Source organism: Heptranchias perlo, chromosome 6, assembly GCF_035084215.1.
Source record: "Heptranchias perlo isolate sHepPer1 chromosome 6, sHepPer1.hap1, whole genome shotgun sequence".
Classification (NCBI taxonomy): Eukaryota; Metazoa; Chordata; class Chondrichthyes; order Hexanchiformes; family Hexanchidae; genus Heptranchias; species Heptranchias perlo.
In genome coordinates, this window is record NC_090330.1 from 19691496 (window position 1) to 19704764 (window position 13269).

At 40.4% G+C, this 13269-nt stretch overlaps 2 protein-coding genes across 3 annotated transcripts in view; one reads left to right on the forward strand and one right to left on the reverse strand.

The window, feature by feature from the left end:
• LOC137322797 (F-box-like/WD repeat-containing protein TBL1X) overlaps positions 1-13269 on the forward strand; it is a 298855-nt gene that overhangs the window by 282396 nt on the left and 3190 nt on the right. For both annotated transcript variants that reach the window (XM_067985867.1, XM_067985868.1), the window contains 5 exons: positions 1820-1941; positions 3946-4020; positions 6002-6129; positions 7644-7809; positions 8275-8376. In XM_067985867.1, the coding sequence (XP_067841968.1) occupies positions 1820-1941; positions 3946-4020; positions 6002-6129; positions 7644-7809; positions 8275-8376 (593 nt within the window). The remainder of the gene's footprint in view (positions 1-1819; positions 1942-3945; positions 4021-6001; positions 6130-7643; positions 7810-8274; positions 8377-13269) is intronic.
• The window catches only part of gpr143 (G protein-coupled receptor 143), a 244293-nt gene that overhangs the window by 160358 nt on the left and 70666 nt on the right, over positions 1-13269 (reverse strand). The gene's annotated exons all lie outside the window — the stretch shown is intronic.

The following is a 13269-nucleotide window of genomic DNA, read 5'->3' on the forward strand; positions in this document are numbered from 1 at the left end:
GTTACCTATATCATAAGACTATATTATATTCAAACTGTTTCAAACTAACTCCAACTAACCTGCTGGCAGCTTCTGTGCAGTAAATGGGAAAAATTAACTTTTATATTTTTTTTAAAAACTTTTGGTGTCTGTATCTGTGTGCCTGTCTGTTCATTTTAATTATCTACTACTAAATCTTTGTGTCTGTAATCTACTTCATTCTGGTTCATTAAGTGTCTTCGGATAATAACGCCTCAAAATTTCCACCTTTTAGCACCACCGAATTCATATAATCTGGGTAGGCAGGGGGGAATTGGGGGCGGGACCTGCCTTTGCCTCTTTATTATTACATTGAAATGCCTGTAAAGGCAGGGCTAGCAGGATAATGCCACCTGTCAAAATTCGTGCCAGTTCCACCTCATTTGCCCCCCACTACAATGTACTCCTGCATGAAGAATACATAGTTGCTTTTTGCTGGCAGAAGTGGGGGCCTAGAAATATCAAAAGTGTTTTAATAGTCAGAGCAATAAATTACCTTAGGGATAGTGGGAAATTCAAAATCTGTCCAGTTTAAACTTTTAAAAAATCTTCGTCCATGACACAGTGTCATGCTATACTTTTGAATATGAACAGAGCTTTCAGGCAGTTAGATTAATCAATTTATGATCCTAAGAAATGTTAGATCATTGAACAACTTCAGGAAAAAATTGACTACAATAATAGAAAAGAAATGCAAAATACTGCGTATACTGGAAATTTGAGATAAAAATAGAAAATGAGAGAACCAGAGTTAATGTTTCAAGTTGATGACCTTTCATCGGAACTGGAAGATGTTAGAGATTAACAGTTTTTAAGCAAGTACAGAGTCAGGGAAAAGTGTGGGGTTGGGGGGAGGGGAGAACAAAGGGGAAAGTCTATGATGGGGTGGTGGGCAGGAGTGATTAAATGACAAAGGGGATGAGGATGCATGGCAAAAGGGGGTGGTAATAGGAGAAGTTAGGAAACAAAAGATGGGCCCAGAGGAGGTGTAAATGGTAACAACAGAACAGCAGAGGGGGATTGAAGCATGGAAAATCCACCCCTTTCCCAGCCTGTCTGTTGCTGGAACCCTCATCCATGCCTTTTGTCAACTCCAGACTCAACTATTCCAATGCTGTCCTGGCGGCCTCCCATTCTCCATAAACTTCAGCTCATCCAAAACTGTGCTGCATATCTCCTATCCAACACCAAGTCCTGTTCATCATCAGTCACGTGCTTGCTGACCTACATTGGCTTCCAGTCCCCCACGCCTTAAATTTAAAATTCTCATTCTTGTGTTTAAATGTCTTCATGGTCTTGTCGCTCCTTATCTCTGTAACTTTTTCCAGTTCTACAACCCTCTGCGTACTCTGCATTCCTCAGACTCTGGCCTGTTGTATATCCTCCGCTTCCTTCGCCCCATCATTGGCGGCCGCGCCTTTAGCCATCTAAGCGCTAAGCTTTGGAACCCCCTCCCACAACCTTCCTGTCTCTCCACGTCCCTCTCCTCCTTCAAGATCTTCCTTAAAACCCACCTCTTTGACCAAGCTTTTAGTCACCCCTCCTAATATCTTCTTCTTTGGCTCGGCGACCATTTTTGTCTGATTATGCTTTTGTTTGCCACCTTGGGGACGTTTTCTTATGTTAAGAGCACTATACGAATACAAGTTGTTGTTTCTCTAACAAGCGGTCGATCCACAGCGCTGGTTTTACGTGCAGGTAGCAATTTGAAAATCTAACCCATTGATTTTGTTTTGTGATGTTGATACAGTTCTTCAATGCTTAGAATTCCTTGCTTATTTTTAGTTTGCTATTTTCACAGCTCCTGCCTTGGATGTAGATTGGCAGAACAACACTACGTTTGCATCCTGCAGCACTGACATGTGCATTCACGTGTGCAGGCTTGGCTGTGACCGGCCAGTCAAAACATTCCAAGGGCATACAGTAAGTTACAGTTTGAGTGAATGTGAAAGGTATTTTGTGCAGTGCCTAAACTATGTAGCCTTAAAAGTACTGTATTATGTATTTTGTTGGCATTGGATAATTTTGTACAGGAAGTTACTGTCAGAAGGAATACTTACGACTCTATTTGATTCTATGTGTGGTAGAAATGTTTTATGTTAACATGAACATACATACTTGTGACAGAACACAAAGTAAATATGTCAGACATAATATAGACAAAAAATCTTTTCATGAACTGGAAGTAACTTTCATCATCAAAGAATCGTGTGAATCTTCTGAATAAAAATTACTATTTCTTTTTCAGTGTGTTGGCCACATAAATATTTGATCTAGTACAAATGTAATTGCTGTTCCAGCAGTTAATAAGGAGATGTTAAAACCAGTTGCTTATATATATAAAATAGTTTTTTTGAGAGGGGATGTGTATGTGAAAGACTAAGGAATTACCTTTATGGCATAAAAGTTGAGGGTATGATGCCACTGGCAGTGCAGTTGAATGACAATGCTTCCCCACGTGGTACCATCTTAACAAGGGTGATTTCTGATAGGTTGACCAATTGGCTGGTGAAACATACAGCAGCCAAATCGTTGGTAACAGGACAGTAAACATGGTTAAAGCACAGGCAGACTGTCCCCTACTAACCATGTGACGGATGTAACTTGCTGCTTTCAACCATGGGGAAAAAACTCTGTTGCATCTGCTCGGGGCAGGTGCATGGAGCTCATATCAGGAAATTGTGCGCTTCAGGGCCACGCCACTGAAAGTACCCTCACTGGCTGTTGGTGTGAGCTGATGGTACCAATGTTCTCTCTCAAGCTGTTGTGATTCAGCTTTGTTTTTGGAATGTGATTTTGACCTGTACAGATTATCATGTCTATGATTTTCCCTTCCTTAACTTTAATGATTGTAAAATCAGAGGCTGGGAGTGTGCAATTTTCTGATGTATGTATCCAGCGTGCACCAGGAGCAAGCACAACAGAATCTTTACCACCATTTCAATATGGTTTTGACATGAGGCAATACATCCATTAGGTGGCTAACTCTTGACTGAAATCTTACACCTAGGATTTGTGCAATGTTGACATCTCTCTTATAATACTCTACGACATTGCAGCAAATGACCTAGTAGAAAACAGGTTAATTGGTAGATCTGAATATCAGGCAGCTCTGGGACTCAAACCTTCAAGCTGTAGCCTGAGGGGGTCACTGTTACTGCTATTCTGCGAGGGAGATCATGGTTACTAATGAGATTGACCTAGAGGAACACTCAACTTTTTAATTGATCATTCTTCCCAACTATTTGCTTGAGCTGTTTGTGCTATCAACTGGAACAGAATTGATGACCTCCATTTCTTCTATGGCTGGATTTGAACTTTGAATGTGCAAACACAGATAATTGGGACTTGTGGGTCAGGAAGGAGATAAATTAAAAGCAAATGAAAGTGAAATAAAGAAGCTATTGGAAATTAAGGAGCAATGTACAGAACAGGAAAATAAAACCGTACACACTAACACCATACTTTCCATTGAATCGGTCTCCAGGATCTTCCACAAACCCAGCCGTTCAATAACTCTTATTCACTAGTGCAATGCACCAACTATATTATACCGTGTACAACATACTATAACCAAAGAAGAATTGCAATAAAAACATCAGAGGTAATGGTAGAGAGAGAACATAAGAATGCCGTAGCAGATGAAAAAAGAATTGGAAAATTGTCTTGAAAAAAATAATAGGGAGAAAAATGCACCCTTAAGAAATCAGAAAGAAGGAAGGGAAAAAGATCACAACAGAAAGAACTAAAGATTCAAGAAACATTCTACCCCAAAAGATTGTGTTACTGCAGCCCAAGTTCATGTACTGTCCAATGGATTTTGAAGATGAAATGATAGCAAAGTGCTCACTTCAGGAGAATGTCGACACAACAGATTGTTTACTGTTTATATTAGCAATACTCATTTGCACTACTTTTACATTTCAGAATGAAGTAAATGCAATCAAATGGGACCCATCTGGCATGCTGCTAGCATCTTGCTCAGATGACATGACACTGAAGGTAGGAAAACCTAATTATGGCTTGAATCCCTTGTCAACTGTGATAAATCTTTGCATCAGCCATGATTTGCAAAAAAAAAACCCAAAGGCTTCCAGCCACTTCACCAAAGATCAAAACCATGTAGTAAGACAGAAAAAACAGGCAAGCTTTTCTTTTAAGTCCATTATCTCATGTCTTTTTAAAAAAATTGCTAATCTGATACATGAGAAGTGACAGATCGTCATGTCTTTCTCCTGCCTTCTCTGTATCATATTAGCTATAAGCAAGGGCATTTTGTTTCTGAGTAGAAGAGAGGTTTCCCTTCAAAAATATAATTTACAGAGGGAAAAAAAAGATGAAGATGTATGTCAGTGATGTGGAGTCTCAGACATGCTTTTGCTTTGGCTGTATCACTATTTATCACTTCAGTTTTTTGAAACTTTCTCAACCCCTAACCCCTCCCAACTACACCTCTCAGTATAGAATCATAGAATAATACAGCACAGAAGGAGGCCATTCAGCCCAGCATGCTTGTGCCAGCTCTTTGGTAGAGCTATCCAATTCCAGTCCCACTCCCCTGCCCTTTCCCCATAGCCCTGCAAATTTTTCACCTTCAAGTATTTATCCAATTCCCTTTTGAAAGTTACTATTGAATCTGCTTCCATCACCCTTTCAGGCAGTGCGTTCCAGATCATAACTACTCACTGTAAAAAAAAAAAAAAATTCTCCTCATCTCACTTCTAGTCCTTTTGCCAATTACCGTAAATCTGTGTCCTCTGGTTACCAACCATTTTACTTTATCATTTATATTTATTCACTGTGTAAAGCTGCAGTGTCCTATACTTTCTACTTTCAAATAAAGATTTAAACTTGAGATCTATCTGAATAAAAATAGGAACTGAGGTGAGGAACCTACATGGCGTTTGTGTAATAGTAATCGCAAAATCAGCAGACAGAGGAAAACAGCATAGGCTGGCAATGCCTGTATGTAAACTCTTTGCTTTCTGATTTTGATCCCACTAGAAAAAAAGTCTTGCAAATAAATTATATTTAGAATACATTTTTTTAATGGCATGAAGGCATTTTGGGAGTTTGTAAAAAAATATATATATCAACAGTGGGCTGCTCAGGTTCAGCATGGATTTCTACTCACTTTACTGTGCATTGAGAAGATAATACAGGACTGCTTATTCTGAGATGTCAAAGGACATCGAGCTCACTATTACCACAAATTCCAGCCATTGTTCTATTGTAGGCCTGGAATGGAGTTATGTGGATAAAGTGATAGTTAGGCTGTGTGGCAAGCCTATTGGTGGATAATCAGCCCACCTGTGTGGTGGAGTACAATAGCCTTTTATTCAGTAGTTATTAGCAGATTATACATGTTCAGAATGGCTGACAAGTGAACACTAATCTCTGATAGGATCACACATTCCAAGTACTCTGAATGCTTCAAAGTGGTTCAACAAGTCATTTTACTAATAATTACAATGCAAGTTATAGTATGAAGTAGCAGAATGACTAAGCCATTCGGTTAGTGCGTCATGCTCTATCTAATCAGCTCCCTTATTACTGTAGTGTACAATGTGCTGATGAATATACTGTAGCCACATATAATTTGATACTTTTGAATCAGTTAAGCTAACAACAAAAACAGTTCATGTCATATTACATATAATGATTTCAACCTTAAAACATTTGAGAAGCAGAGTGAATCGCACCATCTTGTTTGTTAATATAATTGCAAAACAAGTGACAGTGTAACAGTGCTATCCACATAATTCAACATTCCTTCTTCAGTTCAATATTGATAATGCATTAAGAGGCTAAGAACGACATAGAAAAAGTTTATCTTCCATGTGCAGGCAGCCATAGAATTTATCTTAAATTTGTTTTCCATATAGATGATATATGGCATTCTAATAAATTTAAAGTAAAGTTTTGGAGCTGCAGTGGATAGTCACCATAGATCACCATATTGTTTGTGTTTCATTCTGTACAGATCTGGAATATGAAGCAGGACACATGCGTACATGATTTACAGGCCCACAATAAGGAGATCTACACTATAAAATGGAGTCCTACTGGCCCAGGCACCAACAACCCAAACTCTTATATCATGTTAGCCAGGTAAGATTAACACTTTTTTATCTACATTTATAGTATGCGTGTAGCAAAAGGAAGATGAAATGAGATAACAGCACTGAGAATTAGAAAAATGTTCAGTAAAACCCATGGACTTATGGCATGCATGACTAACTTGTACATTACTACCTTATGTGCAAGATCATGAAGAATTATTTTTCCCACCTAAACTCATGCACCTCAAACAATAACAGGACATTGAGCCCATGTAGTTTCAGGCTGACTGGAGGAGTTGCCACCTTGTTACCGCAACATCATCAGAAGCAACCCACTCATGTGACTTGTGAGAAAACACTTCAGGGGAGAAATTTTGCAACCTAAATTGCACAATTTCAAATTAAATCCCAGCAAGTGTTCATAAAACTGGGCAGAACCCAGATCTGCTGGGGTTTCACCCTACTGACAGCAAGGCAGCTACCCCAGGAATAATACTAGATGCACCCATGGTAGGCCCTGTAGTACCTATGGTGGCTGAAAGCAGACATAGGTTCCAATGTGAGCCTAAAATGGAGACCAAAGTTCAAAAGGAGATTGGCAATTGATTCCCGATGAATCAGTTACCATTGCAACAGCAACCGTACATCGTGGGATGAAATACTAAAAAATATTTGGCGCCATCTTATCTTGATTCTCCCCTTGGTATGGCGAGAAGCGCTCCAAATTTCCGCAACCTCCACAGGCATACGCCCTTGCTTTTTCTGAATGAATTGTGGGCAGTTTCTGCAGTAGGGCCTTGCGAAATAGGAACTGGATTGATGGCACCAAAGCTCATTTCGCACAGGATGGTTTTCGTCCTGTAATTTGGGCTGGATGTGAGGCCAGGTCTAAGGTGAAATGACAGTGTGCTAACCCACTGCTGTTTGTATGTAGAAGGCTTACCCAATCGACAGCCTATGAAAGTCCTAAACGCCTGCCTCAGATTTTTAAAGATTACCTAGCCATAATCTAAACACCATTTATTCAACTACTCAAATAATCCCCTTTTCCAGACTTTTGTTTTTCAACTTTCTCCCGGAGGCACAAGCTTTTTATTCAGTACAATTTCAAGTGTGCCGACAGCCCTCTGTACCTCACCCAAGTGGCTATACTGCGTGAGAGAGTCAGGACAGCAAGTGTTTACAGGCTATTCATTCATCGCAGCTGAGCCTAATCTTGCTCTCACCAGACTTCCACACACGTGCATTTTTCACCAGGGTCACTAGATAGTGATCAGGAATAGGAGTCCTAGCTTATTTTCTCCTCCATAGCTCAGGGCCACAATTCCTCCAGATCTTTGATAATGAGCACTTTTGGACAAAATCAACCCTAAACCACCAGTAAAGTGAAAGTTTACTTGCCTGTGTACATCAATGTCACATTTCCTTTTCACAAGGCTTGAACCCACAGAAATTTGAAGCATCTTTAGGCATCAACAATACAATAGATAGTGTGTAAAGGCATCTGTGGTAATCAGATAGTTTGCATAATATTCAAGATTACCTTTATCATTTGCTTTCCAGTGCTTCATTCGATTCTACTGTTCGCCTATGGGATGTGGAAAGAGGAGTTTGCCTTCACACCTTAACCAAGCACCAAGAACCTGTCTACAGTGTAGCCTTCAGTACTGATGGCAAATATCTAGCCAGTGGGTCTTTTGACAAATGTGTTCACATATGGAACACTCAGGTAAGAGAGACAATACTATTAACAGCATTGACCACAGTCAGATTTAAGAAATCAATAAGTTGTTTTAGAATAACAGCTTTGTTTTCAAAAACTACTTGTTGATCATGTTGCAAAGACTTTCCCCATGTGTCCAATTCCGATACACGTGCAGCCTGTTGTTTGTGAAATACTACTGGAAAGTGTCATATCACTTTTAAATAAATTCATGTGATGAATAGAACAAAATAAGTTGCTGAAGACTTGTTGATGAAGACGGCCTCCTTTTTAGACTATTGCTGTGGCTCCAGTGAAAAGGAAAACTGAATATTTGCAAAACTGTGGTTAGGATCACTACTGAGTTTACTGTCGTATTTGCGAGACTAGCAATTTAAAAATGTCAGCCAGCAAAGTATGGCAATTTCAGAAATATGCAGACTGAAATGTTCCTGTCCGTATTCCAGCAAATCAATGTGTTTGTTTTCATAGACGGGAGCTCTAGTGCACAGCTACCGAGGGACTGGAGGAATCTTTGAAGTCTGCTGGAATGCATCAGGGGACAAAGTGGGAGCAAGTGCATCAGATGGTTCTGTAAGTATCTGTAGTGTCGAACTTCAGTTCTGTCCCCACCCACAAGTGACTGCAAGGTTTTTGCTCAGTATTGCTGTTAGTGGGTCTTACACACAGCCGGCTGTACACAAATGCACATAGCATAAGAAATAAAACAGAAACTATTTTGAGGGGGTTGGAAGAGCAGAGGAACCAGGGGATGCATATTCACAAATCTTTGAAGGTGGCAGGGCAAGTTGATAAGGCAGTTAAGAAAACATGTAAAGACGGGCAATGAATACAAAAACAAGGAAGTCATGTTAATCCTGGTTAGGCCTCGTCTGGAGTATTATGTACAATTCTGGGCACCACACTTTAGGAAGGATGTCTAGGCCTTGGAGAGGGTACAGAGGGGGTTTACCAGGATGATACCAGGGATGAGGGACTTTAGTTATGTGCAGAGATTGGAGAAGTTGGAATTGTTCTACTTGGAGCAGAGAAGGTTAAGGGGAGACCTAATAGAGGTGCTCAAAATTATGAGGGGTTTTGATAGAGCAAGTAGGCAGAAACTGTTTTCTCTGGCAAGTGGGTCGGTAACCAGAGATCACAGATTTAAAATAATTGGCAAAAGAACTAGAGGGGAAAAGAGGAGAAAATTTTTCACACAGAGGGTTGTTCAGATCCGGAATGCACTACCTGAAAAAGTGGTGGAAGCAGATTCCATAGCAACTTTCAAAAGGCAATTGGATATGTACTCGAAGAGGACTAATTTGCAGGGTTATGGGGGAAAAACTGGGATGTGGGATTAAATTGGACAGCTCTTTCAAAGAGCCAGCATAGGTACGACGGGTCATATGGCCTCCTTTTGTGCTCTATGATTCTATGAGAGAAAAAAAAAATTGGATAAGGCCTATTATTGGGCGGGGGTAGCGCGATCCGTTATTAGCCCGCACCCAATGGACTTACCTTCAAGCAGCGTTCCGAATCAGCGTTGACATGAGGCTTCGATGCAATTCGCACTTTCCACCAGCAGGGGGAGCCCCAATAACTTAAAGGCAGGCTGTCTCTTAAAAATCTCTTAAAGGTAATTGGTACCTGTTATTTGTTGAAAATAACAGTCAACTGTCTGAACGGAGATCAGACATCGCACATGTGAAACACAGATGCAGCTCCCGTCCCTATGTTTACAAAAGGATGAGTTATGTTAAAACATTGAATAAACGTTGCACACTGCTAAATCCCACATCCTCCGATTTGCATGCCAGACCTCGCCAATCTGCCGATCTGAGTTTGTACCAGGCCTGCGAGACCAAGGTTCTCTGATGCACTAGAGGCCTTGGTGCAAGAAATGGACAGAAGGAGGGACATCCTATGTCCGCGGAGGGGGGGGGTGCGGGCGGGCGGCAAGAGACATATACCCAAAAGTCAGTGGGAGGCAGCAGGGGACGAAGTCAATGCCAGGCCTACAGCATCATGAATATGGATGTAGTGCAGGAAGAAGTTCAATGCTTTGACATGAGTGGTCAAGGTGAGTGAGGTCAACTGTCAAGTGGCGTCTCCTACCAACTACACCACTAACCACATCCACTCCTCCATGCACTACACCCCCCATCACCCACATACTAACAAACTCTTTCCATCAGTACTCAACTCTTCCAATAAGATGCTTTCTCTCGCCCTCACAAATTACCACAGTTGCAAGCCGCCCACCCACAACTCACAGGCCACACACACTGGTACCTATTCAACCGTGACAGGCACATCACCCAGACACATGTCCCACTTTCTTGCAGGAGAAGGTGGCGCATATCAGGAAGTGGCAGTGGCATTTACCCCCCCGAGCCTGTTCCGCCATTCAATGAGATCATGGTGGACCTGTTACCTAACTCCATATACCTGCCTTAGCCCCATATCACTTAATACCCTTGGTTCACAGAAATCTATCAATCTCAGATTTAGAATTCACAATTGAGCTGGCATCAACTGCCATTTTCAGAAGAGTGTTCCAAACTTCTCCCATCCTTTACATGTAGAAACGTTTCCTAACTTCACTCCTGCACGTCCTGGCTCTAAATGTTAGGCTATGTCCCCGCGTCCTAGTATTCAAGTATAGGAGACCTCCAAAAACAGTTACAAATGTCTCGGCGGCCAGAAGCAATAATCCAGCCACTAAACTGTAAATCCTTCATGGTAACCCTTTAAATAACGCTGGTGGGAGTCCTCCAGGCACTCTAAGACACATTGAGATGGTTGGGGTTAAGACTATGCGTTGAGTTGAATGTTAGACACCATTTTGGTACTTATCACTTTAAATTAGCGTTGCACGCTGATTGTATCCATTTTCTCCCTACTTTACATGCTTCTGGCGCTCGGCATTTGCGCATGCACTAACTCCTATACCAAGATGGCGTCCAGCACACACCACGCTGGAAACGTGCGTGAGCAGCCAAGACGCCATTTTGGATGTTGGAGAGGCCGTGTAGCGCCGAAACAACGGGTGCTACACGGCCCAATTTAGCTCCCTAGGATTCTAAGTGAGTTAGAAGCATAAATTCAACTTAAAGGATGTGATGTAGTAGCCATTAGAGATACAACCTAATAGGATCTTTGGAAAAGACAGGGAAATTAGAAAAGGAGGGGGATTCGCAATATCGATAAAAGATACAATTATCGCAGTAGAAAGGAGGGATTTCAGTAAGGGTGATCGGGCTGTAGAAATATTATGGGTAGAGTTAAAGAACAACAAAGGATGCCAGACTCAGGTGGCAATTACCTACAGACCTCCTGATGGTAGTGATGCAGTGGTGGGGGGTATAAGTAGAGATCAGGGAAGAATGCTGCAAAAACAATGTGGTTGTAATGGGAGATTTTAATTTTCACATTGACTGGGAGAAGCAGAACAATTCAAATAATAAAGGTAATGAATTTTAGAATGTACTTGGGACAATTTTTTTAGAAGTTAAATTACCCATATTTTAAATTGTAGAGGAATGTTTATTTCATTGCATTTACCATGCAAACTGAGTGTTCTGCTCAAGATTTATGGGTAGAGACAGTTGTCATAGAAATCAAGGTTCTAGCCAATTCCTTTTATGTTAATGGATGAGTCAGGCATCCGCAGTATTAGAACACTTAAAAGTTGGAGAAAAATTTGAACATATTGAGGTAGAGTTTCTGCTTTGGACACAATCGGTAATTGGGCACAAATTGCGCCCGAAAATGGCGCTAGTTAGGTTACAGTTCGAGTTTCTGCAAAAATGTATTTGCATAATCACAAACGTAAAATCTTCCATAAACCAGCGCAATCTTCCATGAACCAGCCTAATCTTTGCAATAAAAAATATTCATTGATGTATTTGAGATATATTTAACAGTGATAACCTGGTGCAGCTTTATTAATACAGCTGAAAATAAGCATTTTTAATAAGTGTCCAGTCCTCCACCTATGAGTAACCTGATTTTAAATCACTGAAAATGACTCTTTAAAAAAAACTATACTGAACATTTACTACTTTCAATGGTGTACACTAGTTAGTGTCTTAGTAAATTAAATATTTTGTAAAATGTAAAGACGTTTAAAATGTGCCTACTAGTGCCTATGCTCCTGAGATAATGAGCTTAATTTGAAGACCCTCCTCAAACGGCCACAAACGAGAGTAATTGATGAAAACTCACCATCCTTGTTATTTCGTTTGGGGGGCGTAGACAGTTTTGTGGGCAGTGCCAGGCTTCAGTGCAATGATTTTTGAACCAGTGCAAAAGGTCGTGGAAATTCAAATTACGCCAGACGTAATTTACGCCCAACGTAAATAGAAATTCCTCGATCTTGTGTGCTGGTTCATCCGGATTGCATTGCATCAGTGCAATCTAGCGGAAACTCTACCCGAATAATTCCAGGGCGTCTGAAGGTGAAGGGAACAATAGTTTAAGCTGAAGATTTCAGAGTGATCAAGATCGAGGAAGATTGTACAGACCCATAACTAAGATGGCCATACACTGGGAAACAATCGGAATAACTTAACCAGGTGGGGAAGATTGGAAAAAATTTCCTATGGGGATTTGATTTGTCTCCTTGAGACAATACAAACTGGAGCTTGTGTGCTCCATTTACTAGAACCGAAGCCTTGCTTACACTTGTTACACTATAAAATAATAAATGACTGGAGACTTTTAGAAAGCTCTAACACAATCTTAGGCATTCAGGTGCTTGCGTACGAAGTGGGCTTCACTGTCATGATTTAAGGGATAGCCTTGTGCTGCTCTTGCCCGGTAAAAAGGTCAGTGGATTATCAAATAAACTGTTGAGTTGTACAAGCTGTGTAACTCGTGACTTTTACCCTCAATTATGTTACAGCCCTGTAACAAACTTCCAAGCCATCTATTAATCTTATTATATAATGCTCGTTGTATGACCATTTATACCTTGGATTTGGCCTCTAGACCCACTGGATACGATGTCCACTTTAATCCTACAAGGCTAATTTAAATAAATGGATTAAGATTCCCTATGAGCCCTACTTAAGAGAGAACCACCTCTTTACATTCCCATAACTTCCATTTCAGCAGACTACCAATAATCCAATACATCAATGAGCATCCAGCCTAGTAAAAGCATTTAGTGACCATGTTTGTATATACAGTAGTATTATATTAAAACATCTACCTAAATTTATATGGCTAGAAACACAATTTTAAGGTTCAGATGACACTGATTAAAAAGGCTTGTCTTTTATTCTGTGACTTTGAGGACATCTGATCCTCCGATCATATTACAGTTCTATAAGTGTCTCTTATACAGCTTACAGCAGAAAGAATTATTGCTACAAACACAACTAAAAACTCCAGTTATTGTCTATTCAATGTTAAACAATTGAGTGGAACTTAATTTGCCACTTCTAATGAAATTGCGAAAATTAAAATTTTATTGCCAAAAAT